The sequence below is a fragment of the Echinops telfairi genome, unplaced genomic scaffold (genome assembly GCF_000313985.2).
Source record: "Echinops telfairi isolate 266 unplaced genomic scaffold, ASM31398v2 ScPeMD7_7468;HRSCAF=8506_0, whole genome shotgun sequence".
Lineage (NCBI taxonomy): Eukaryota > Metazoa > Chordata > Mammalia > Afrosoricida > Tenrecidae > Echinops > Echinops telfairi.
Genome location: NW_022111369.1, coordinates 36,632,258 through 36,643,318, shown reverse-complemented (window position 1 = coordinate 36,643,318; position 11,061 = coordinate 36,632,258). Strand labels below are relative to the sequence as shown.

General features: G+C 44.8%; 1 protein-coding gene across 1 annotated transcript in view; it reads right to left on the bottom strand.

Annotated features, from left to right (window-relative positions):
* Nucleotides 1–840: 840 nt before the first annotated feature.
* SCD5 (stearoyl-CoA desaturase 5) overlaps nt 841–11,061 on the bottom strand; it is an 82,881-nt gene continuing 72,660 nt past the window's right edge. Inside the window, exons 4-5 of the mRNA XM_004703402.2 lie at nt 9,330–9,562; nt 841–2,366 (exon numbers count right to left, since the gene is read on the bottom strand). Coding sequence (XP_004703459.1) covers nt 2,176–2,366; nt 9,330–9,562 — 424 coding nt within the window. The 3' untranslated portion in view covers nt 841–2,175. The remainder of the gene's footprint in view (nt 2,367–9,329; nt 9,563–11,061) is intronic.

Genomic DNA, 11,061 nt, shown 5'->3' with positions numbered 1-11,061 from the left:
TGTGCTTACTTGTGCTTTCTTACTAATAGGTAGGGACTTGCTCATGCTTGCCTTGCCTACTGAGTAAGCTGGCCCTGAAGGGAGGGAGGGATCCTTTAAGTTCCTGAGTAACCTATAGGAGCTCAAAACCAAACTCACTGTCATCTAAGTAGATTCTGACTCATAGTAACCCTATAGGACAGCGTGGACTGCCTCAGTGGATAGCTGAGACAGTAAATCTTTACAGGAGTTGAAAGCCTCATATGTTTCTGCTGGTGGTTTTGAACTGCTGACCTGGTGGGTTAACGACTCAACCGGTAACCCACTATGCCACCAGGGCTCCTTTGCAGGAGTAAAGAAACCATTAAAAACAAAACAAAACCTCCTGATTGTGGAGTCAATTCCCATACCTGGTGAGCCCAAGTGCCACAGAGCAGAACTGCTCCATAGAGTTTTCCTGGCTGTATTCTTGACGGAAACAGATTGTCAGACCTTTCTTCTGCAGTGCTGCTGTTTTAAGTTTCAACCACCAACCTCTCTGTGGGTAGTCTAGTGTGAGCCATTCGCATCAACTGGGGACAAGGAGTAGAGGTTCTCATCAAGCAGCAGGAAGCAGTGCAGGGAACAAGGCTGTTGACTGAGAAATGGGAAACGGCCCATCAGGTGTGCCGCATTCCAAACGAAACCAACTGGCTTCCTGATTGGTTAGCCTGCAATGGAGGCAGTGGCAGCAGTCGGGTTTTAGGGGCTCTTGCTAGCTGAGAGCCCCCATCAAATGTGAAATCGGACGGACATCACTGAACATCTAGCACCGCTGAGAGAACTTTCTCCAACATATGAGTATCTAGACAAGCACACCAATGAATTCCTCATCATTTATTGTAAACCACTCATAGTCCACACATTATTAATGGCAAAGTAACACTCCTAAACACCTGCTGGATGAAGAACTTCATTATGACAATTTCCTAGTGGTAGCATTTCTTATCCCAAAGTTAAGTTTTAACGTTAAATTCGACTTCTTTCCTGAAAAAACCCCTAGTTTCAAAGTGCTTCAATACCAAATCTGTCCACCTTTCATTCTGATCTAACGTCTAACACAAAGGTGTGGTATACCATTAATTTCAACATGCTCTTTACAAGGCAACCTAACACACAAGAATTTATTATTTTTAATCCAGAAGCTACATAATGTTCACTTATATTTTGCTGTCAAAATCAATGAAGGCTTGCATGCAGGTAAAACATTATCAGACAATGAGTTCTAGTTAACTGCTGGTTATTAAGATCCAATGGTCTCGAGTGGAAAATTAATAATATGCTTATTTCACAGATGTAGCTCAAATACATGCATCACTGGCTAGGATCAATTCGAATATAAATTAGGTGTCTAAACATTTAAATGAGCATTTAATGTGAGCTTAACGCGATGTCTGGCATGTCTGAGTTATACGCCTTTAAAATGACAATATCAGAGAGAACGAAACCAAACACTTCTACAAGCATCGAGTCATAGAACTGCTGGGAGTTCAGCTCGGGACACAAAACGAGCCGGGCGGCGAACAAACCCCACTTGAAGCACAGACAGGGCATTTACAAGCTGTAAATAGAGCCCCAAACACACATTCGTGATAGTAGAGCCATTTCCTGTGTTTTCCTTCTGAAGAGCTGTCCATTCTCTTGCTGAAACAAAACAAAACAAATGTGCACATACTAACTGCCAAACAGAAACATTCTTGCATGACTACTTCGACCCTCACTCCCCTTTTGTCTTCCACCCTGCCTCTCTGCTCCTTCGGAAACTGTGCTGCACAGCGATGCTGGGTTCATAAGGATGAAAGAAAACAAATGCTCTCCGGAGTCAGCCTGAAAGAGCATCCAATGCCTTCATCCAGTCAGGGTGAACATCACTTGGGAGCACATGGTGATGTATGTTGGACATAGTGCACTACGGCAATGAGACCACATGTCCACATGCTAACGTTAAATCATAGTTGCACTGACTTCTGAAAAATGTTTTCCACAGCTAGCTGTCCTTAAAACATTATTCTGAGCTAAACAGAAAGCTCTTTCATAGATTCCACCTCCTCCCCACCCTCCAGCCCCCTCCCACAATCCAATGGACAGGAAAACGACAATAGCACAAGCAATGATCAGAGATGTCAGCAGCAGGCATGTGGTGTGGCGGCTCCAGGTTCAAATACTGCCATCTCCAGTCCTTGTTTTCCGGGCCTGGATGACTGACTGGGTTGCCCGTTTCCGGTCAGTGGCCAGCCCCAGCCAGCACATGATATCAATGAACCAGGTGGTTGGGTTGAAATTCAAGCCCAATTCACTTGCAGAATAGTCGTAGGGGAAGGTGTGATGGTAATTGTGGAAACCTTCACCTGAAAGACAAAGTGGTCATTGAAATTACTCAATCATCTCCTGGCCACACATTTTTAAAGTTACCAATCACCCACTTATGGAAAGTCTGTCATGACCAAGGCACTGCCAGGCTCACTGGAGGATCCAACCGAGCAAAAGATTTGGGTGGGTGCCACTCTCAGGAACGACTTATGAGTTGGCTGTGCATTGTTGGCTAGCCCTGAGTGGGCCCTGACCCATAGGGACCCCGTGTGCAAGAGAATGAAAGGCTGCCAGGCTGTGCCATTCCCATGAGCACTTGCAGGCCCAACTGTTGCCATCCACTGGGTGGTGAAAAGTAGGCCTTTCTTCCCAGTCTGCCTTAGGAAGCTCTGCTGAAATCTGCTCAGCATCACTGCACCACTCGCCCGGCTCGGACGGAGAGATGGTGGCTGTGCGGGAAGTGCATGTTGAGGTTGAAAATTGAGCCCAGGTCCCCCTCATGGAAGGAGTGATGACATCTACCGCCCAACCACCAAAGCTCACTCGGTTGGCTGGACAACTAATTAGACAACATCAACAAAACCAACAACCAAGTTACCAGCCGAAACGCTCAAGCTTATATTTCCCCCATGTAAATGAGAGAAAGGATGCCTTGACTTTAGAGCTACACTTAAGCTAAACGTTAAATGTCCACTAACAGATCATCATTCTGATGTGTGGACATAAAGACAAATCATCCCACTCGTGTGCACCTTGAACCTGTAATTGAACTCACTCCCAGAGACCGCCTTCCAGCCCAATAACAGGTAAGCCTGTTGAATAAACAGTAACACCTGTAAGGAGCATGCTCCTTTGAACAATAAACCGTGAGACCCAGAAGGCAGCCTTAGCCCAAAACAACATTCAGAAAGCAGAAGGGGCAGGGAAGAGGACCGAGTGGAAAGCAGGGAGCCCAAGGAGGAAGCCGGAAGGAAGCTGTTACAGTGAGAGGATTGTAGGTAATGTCACGAAACACAATGGGTGTAAGGCAGCGGTTCTCAACCTGTGGGTCACGACCCCGTTGGGGGTTGAATGACCCTTTCATAGGGGTCGCCCGATTCATAACAGTAGCAAAATTACAGTTGTGAAGTAGCAACAAAGATAATGTTATGGTTGGGTGTCATCACAACATGAGGAACTGTATTAGAGGGTTGCAGCATTAGGAGAACCACTGGTGTGAGGTGGATGCAAAACTAATTTGCTCTGTAAACTTTCACTGAAACCACAAGAAAATGTTCACAGTTAAAAAAGAAGACCAGCCCGCCCTGTGGGGTGGAGCCCTTAAAGGAAAACTTAGATAGTGAATTAGAGATCAGTTCTATCCATCACCAGCAGTGATCCATACGATATTCAACTTCCAGTGAGTACCTTTTCCTTCCCCCACCTCCACACTTTCCCTTTTAGTGTTTTTGAGAGGCCTTACAACCTCTCTCGTTGGATTTTTAAAAATAGTTTACACTGAGATATAATTCCTATACCATATATGTCTCTCATTTAAAAGTATACGGATCAATGATTTTTAGTATCTTCATAGAGCTGTGCAGCTATCAGTACAATCAACTTTATAAAACTTCTATTACCCCCAAAAGAAAATCCCCTACCCCTTAGATGTCAGTTCGATTCCACCCTCACCTCCACCCCCCTACAACCCCAGCCCTAGGCAAACACTAATCACCCAATATAACATTCTGTCTGTGCAGAGTTGCATATTCTGGATATTTTGTAAGTGGGAGCATACAATATACAGTACTTTTTGACTGTCTTCTTTCATTTTGCACAGTTTTCAAGGGTTGCCTAAGATGTAGCATATATTGAAACCTCTTTCCTTTTATAGCTGAATTATATTCATTGATGGGTATATCACAGCTTATTTATCCATTTATCAGTTATGAACATTTGCATTGTTTATACTTTTTGTGTGTACGGTTATTATGAATCACTCACTGACATTGGGTCAATTCTGATTCATAGTGACCTTATAAGACAGAGTATGTCAGCCCCTGAGGGTTTCTGGGGGTAGAAAGCCTCCTCTTTCTCCCAAGGAATGTGGCTGGTAGTTTTGAACCACTGACCTTGGTAGCAGCCCAACAGTATAACCCAGTATGCCACCAGGGCTCCTGCTACTAAAATCCCCTGTGCATGTTTTTGTGTGCACATATGTTTTTTCAAAGATTGGAATTGCCGGATCAGAAGGTAACTCTATATTTAACAGTTTGATGGCTGCCAGGGTCCTCCCTTCTTTCTCTTATCAAAAACTGTGGTGAAGAAATAAACAACCAAACCTATGCCAATTCAAAAATTTCAACATATATAATTCAGTGACATTGATTACACTATTCAAGTCCCTATCCTTTCCCAAATAGTCTTGCCACCATTAACATACGTCCAATGCCCCCTGAGCACCCATAGAAGTCCGGGTGGTGCCGCTGTTAAAGCACTTGGCTCCCTAACCAAAAGGATGGCAGTGAGAACTCACCCGTCTCTCCACAGGAGAGAAAGGTGACAGTCCACCTGAGCAAAGCTTTCCGCCTTCGGAAGCCCCAGGGCCAGTCCGAATTTGTCTGGCTAGCTTGCTGTGAGTTGAAACTGGCTGGATGGCAATGGGAATTTTTTTTAAAAATAAGAAGTGGCTTCTTAAGTGGACACTGTTCACAATATAGTTCTCTGCCAATGTACATTTGAAGGATTCTGTTCAGCAGTGAAGAGCCAAGATGATCAATAGGAAGTCTGCAGTTTCCTTGTCGTTTATGACTTCCCCACCTTGCCCGCCACCCCATCAGCTTTAGTGTTTTCAGTTCAGAGAAGTCATTGCTCCCTCTTTTTCAGAAATGGGCACTGCTCTAAGATGGTGGCATTGCCCATCTTGCTACCCAGGTGTAACAAGAACTTGCTAAGGGTTGTACGAAGCAAACAGAGTTAATTGTTGACCCAGGAAGTTTTGCCACTAATCACCAGCTACTGGGTCTGGGCCACAGCTGCACTCCTTGGGTCTCTCAGTCTGTGCATCCCATAGCAGATGGTGGTGGTCCATCCATCCCTACTCTGCTCTCAGAATTAACTCTGGGCATTACCCCCTTCATGACAGCCCCTCTGTTGTGCGAAGGGTGAGAAGGTGGGAAATCAATAGGCAAAGTCAGGGAACTCCTCTGCCTGCTTTTGTAGTCATTACTCTCCCTAATTTCCCAATTATTTCATAGCTAAATCTGGTCTTTCTCCCACCTGTGTTGCTGGCAACCTTAGTGGGCAAGACCATTAAGATCACTGGTACCTTAATACATAGATGCCCCCAACAAAATTGGTGGAGCAGAAACACATCACTGAATGATAGCAGTCACCGTTTCTACTTAGTAATAGAAACTGTCCTTCCTGACTGTAATTTCTGAGCTGAAGGCTTAGGGTGCCAAGAAGCCTGAGATGCTTCTGTAAAGCACCAAAGAATATTTATTCGTTAAAGCAGTTGTAAGGGCTTTAAAAACAATTACCACTGAGTGAATTCCAACTCATAGCTATCTGGAATTGACCCTACTACAAGGTTTTTGCTTGTCTGTCTTATTGTGGTGGCTTGGGTGTTGCTGGAAGAAGCTAGGCCACTGGTATTCAAATGCCAGCAGTGAAACCCACAGTGAACAGTGTTCAGCAGAGCTTCCAGACGATGAAGACGGAAGAGACTATGTACTTCTGAGGAACTAGCCACTGAAAACCTCATGGATGACATCGTAACGTTGTCAGATCTTGAACAGAAGCAGAACCTTGTCCACGATACTGTGAGAAGAAGGTCCCCTAAGTCAAAAGACACTAAAAACATGACTGAGGAAGGGCTGCCTTCTCAAAGCAGAGCTGACCATGATGACGCAGATGGAGCAAGCCTTCCAGGAGTAAAGCCTTCAGAACCTTCATTTGCTGATGGGGGCTGACTCAAAATGAGAAGAAACAGCTGCAGACATCAAGTAATAATTGAACCTTGGAATATATGAGACAGGCTAGCACTAGCCACTGTAGCGCCATCTTGTTAACTGGCTGAATGACCTGCCTCCTTCCCGCTCCCATCTCAGAAAGTCCCACTAGTGACTGATTTTAAAATGTACTTTTATGTTCCCAAAATCAGAACATTGTAGTTAATAATTTTGTTCCTTTTGATGTTGTAACCAGGATATTACTAGTCTTCGTTTATTAACCAGGATGACAATCAATGTTGTGCCCTGTCACACTCACGAAGGCAAAAGAATAATGACATCACTTTTGCTTTCTGCTCTTGTCCATGCTTAAGTCCTAGACAAATGATAAGTGAGCTTTTGTCTTCAAAGATAGACTGAAACGTCCACTCAGGACTCCAATCAAAGAATCGCTTTTAGAGTCTAGCAGTCTGGTTATAACCAAATAAAGACGCTTCTAAATCATCAAGACATATAGTGGCTGCCATTTACTTGAACCCACAACATTAGAAGGATGAATCTCGGAAAACTGGAAGTTGTAAAAAATTAAATAGAATGCATAAAGACCAACATTCTAGGTAATCGTGAGCTGAAATAGCTTGGTTTTAAGTCGGGATGCCAGGAATGACAGCTTTAAGAAGAATGACACTGCATTTATCTTCAAAAAAGGGCATTCCAGAGGGGCCTTAGGGCTCAGCCCCCATGACAGCTACGTGGACAACTGCCCCTCCCCCCAAAGAATGCTCCAACTATAGAACAGTATCACTGATATCACAGGTAAGTACATTTTGCTGAAGATCATCCAGCAATGGTTGCAGCAGTCCATTGACAGGGAGCTACCAGAGCTTCAGGCCAGATTGAGAAGAGGATGTGGAACAAGGGATGTCATTGCTGATGTCAGATGGATCTCGGCTCAAAATGAGAACACCAGGAAGATGTTTACTTGTGTTTTATTGGCGATGCCAAGATATTCAACTGTGTGGATCATAACAAACCATGGTTAACGCCTTGAGAAGAATGAGAAAAATTCCAGAACACTCTGTTGTGTTCCTATGGAATTTGTACAAGGATGAAGAGGCCGTCTGTGAACAGAACAAGGGAATACTGCATGGTTTAAAATCAGGAAAGGTGTGCTTCAGGGCTGTAGCCTCTCACCATTCTCAATCATGAAGGAGCGTGGGGCATCAGGATGGAGAAAGGCTGCTTAACAACCTGTGATATGCAGATGACAGAACGTTGCTTGCTAAAAGGAAAGTGAGGAAGACTCGAAGCACGTGCTGATGAAGATCAAGGGCTTCCGCCTTCAGTACGATGACAACTCAATGTAAAAAAAAAAAATCAAACTCCGAACTACTGGATCATGATAAACTGAGAAGAGACTGAAGTTGCCAAGGATTTCATTTTGCTTGAATCCGCAATCAATGTTCATGGAAGCAGCAGACAGATCAAAAGACACGTTTGCATTGGGTAAATCTGCTGCACGAGATCGCTTTAAAGTATTGAAAAGTAAGGATATGATTTTGAGGGCTAATGTGCACCTGAACCAAGCCATGGAATTTTCAGTGGCCTTGTATGCATGTGAAAGTTGGACACTGAATAAAGAAGACCAAAGAAAGATCGATGCTTATGAATTATGGTGCTGGTGAAGAATTTTGAAAGTACCATGGGCTGCCAGAGGTACAAATGGATCAACCTTGGAAGTACAGCCGGAATGCTCCTTAGACACGTCCTTTGGACATGTTGTTAGGAAAGACTGATGCCTGGAGAAGGACATCATGCTTGGCAAAGCCGAGGGGCAATGAGAAGAAGGAAGGCCCACAACAAGATGGATTGACACAGTGATGGCATCGATGGGCTCAAACATAAGACCCATTGTGAGCATGGTGCAGAAGTTTGTGTTCTGTGGTGCGCAGGGTCACCGCAGCAGAACCAAGTTGAAAGCAACAACAACAGCAACTACAAGGCTTTCGTGGCTGAGGTCTTTTGGAAGCAGCTCCCCGGGCCTTACTTTGGAAGGGCCTCTGAGTGGGCTCAACCAGCCAACCTAAGAGCTTTAATGGTCACTAACTCCTATAATCCCCACTCCTCCACGCTAGCTACTAGAGTTATGGCCATGTGACAAAGGCAGGGGTAAAACCACAATGGTTACAAGTACCTTGCCCAAGACCACATTGCTAGGAATAAAATCAACATGATTGATGGTTTATTTTGTGCTAAGTGCTGCTGCAAATGCGATGCATCTACCCTCCAAAGACCCCCCGGGAAAAGGTAGGTGCTACTTGTATTCCCACTTATAAATGAGGACTAGGGGCGCCGAGAAGTCAGATAACTTCCCCAAGGACAAGTGGGGAAACTGGGATCTGATCAAACTAGTCATCCTTAACCATGTGTGTGTCACTGCATGATACCAGGGTCTCATTTCATCCCATCTCTCTGCTTGAAGGTCTTTTTATTTCTCCATCCTGCCAAATGGCAGGCTGGGGGGAAAGTCAACTTCTGCTTATTTAGGAAAGCTTTTATGGTTAAAAAAAAGCTACCAATTATGATCATCTATGGCCACTCCACGTGTGTCAGAGTAGAGCTGTGCTTTGTAGGGATTTCCATGGCTGATTTTTCAAAATAGGTCATCAGACCTTCCTGAAGAGGCATCTCTGGGTGGATCTGAACTGCCAACCTTTCAGTTAGCAGCCGAGTACTAAGAGTTTGTACCACCCAGGGGCAGACTCAATAGCAACTGGTCATCGACTATATACTAGATGCCAGGCACTGTACTGAGTGATTTCCCTCCAGCACTTTCGTTAGTCCACGCAACATCCCCATTGAGGAGGGATTGCTAGTCCTATTTTAGAGTTGGGAAAACCATATCAGAGAGATAAAGTGACTTGTTTACGATCGAGGCTTCTAATTCCAAAGGCCAAGCTCCTTCCACTCCACTCCCCTGCAGCTCTTCACAGATGTCATGCAACAATTCAGAAGCCACGAGAAATCCGAGCTGCCACGCTCCCCACTGTCTCTCAGCACCCTACTCACCAATGGCGCCCAGAGTAACGAGCGGGTTCTGCCGCGGGCTGATGTGCTTGTCATAGGGCCGGTTGCCGTACATGTGGGCCGCGCTGTTGACCAGCCAGGTGACGTTGAGGGAGATGGTATAGCGGAGGACGGAGGCCAAGAAGTAGGAGTTCCACAGACTCTCTTCCCAGATGTACCAGGGCACCAGCGTGGGGATCATGAAGCACATGAGCACCACACTGACCTTGTAGTACCTGGAAGGAAAGACAGCATGTCATTGTGATGGCGAGAGTGGAAATAGGCTGCGCAAGCTCTAAGAGGAGGTTTGTGAGGAAGAAGTCCAAGGAAGGGGCTGTGCCAGTCAGTTATCAAGGATTTCACTTTACTTGGATCCACAACCAGTTCTCATGGCTGCGCAAGCTCTAAGAGGAGGTTTGTGAGGAAGAAGTCCAAGGAAGGGGCTGTGCCAGTCAGCTTCTTCCATTCCTTCTATAGCATTTAGACCCTCCTGTGTGCCACTCTAGGATGGAGTCACGTGCCCAAACACCTGCAAGGACAAGGCGGGAAATACAAATCTGAGAATCAGGGCAGGTCAAATGCTATGGGAAGTGGCAGGTCCAGTGGCATCCACCAGAGGGGCTAATATAACCCTCCGTTGCTAGTCAAACCTTATGCACCTTAGAGTTACGTAGTCCTACAAGCCCACCAGTTTGAGGCATGGCCCAGAGATTCCTTTCATTTGCCAATCAACTGTTCTTTCTTAAATAATTCTCAGACACGTGGTAGTATATTGATTCAGCATAATAAAACAAGGTCAGCAAATGTTCTTTAGGCATCCAAGATTACTCTCTAAGCCACTATGAAAATAAGCAGTAAGGATAGGAAGAGACGTGCTCATCCTCAAAAATACCATCATGAAAAGCAGACCTACAGATGGGGTCTCTGGCAGATCCTGTATTTTCCTCCACAGGTGAGGGACTTGGGACAGCTTTTCCATCAGACAGAGCTTATTGTAACCCTGGTTCTGGTGAACTGAACCACAATATAATATGATACTTGGCAAGCTGACCTCCCTCTTGACCCAAGCTGAATTTTCTCTAGGCTCAGGTATTTCTTGTATGTTCCATGACAGAAATTTTGTCTCTGAATTTTTAAATAGTATTGGTGGGTTTTTTTCTTTCTTATTCAGTATTTTTAATCTTTATATGATGATGATGATTTTCTTCTTTCTGTCTCATTTTGGTTTTGTTTTTCTGCTAGGTCTCCCAGTTTAGGAAGCACAGAAGGGATGCACGGATATAATAATGGATACAATGGTTGATCGCGAAGCAGGGTGGGGGAGGGAGCACTAGAAACTGGGGAGTGATCAGTGGATGCGGCAGCAGGGAAGGAGCACTAGAGCTGATGGTGACACTATATATACAACTCTTTTGAGAAGTGGTTTAACTATGGAGTGTGTGATATGTGACTATTATATCAAGAAAACTACTACTAAGAAAAAGGGAAAGAATATCAAGGAAACTACTACTGACAAAAGAGAAAGAAACCCTACATGACCTCCGGTTACCATGGGAGGAGGAGGAAGAGTGGTTGGTCGGGACACTGAATTCATTTGAATGGTGGTGGGACAACTAGAGAAGGAGAACAACAACGGTTGTACACATGAGGAGTATAATTAATGGCACTGAATTGTACATGTAGAAGTTGTTGAATTGGTGAATGTTCTCTTGTATCTATTTTTGCCAAAATTGAG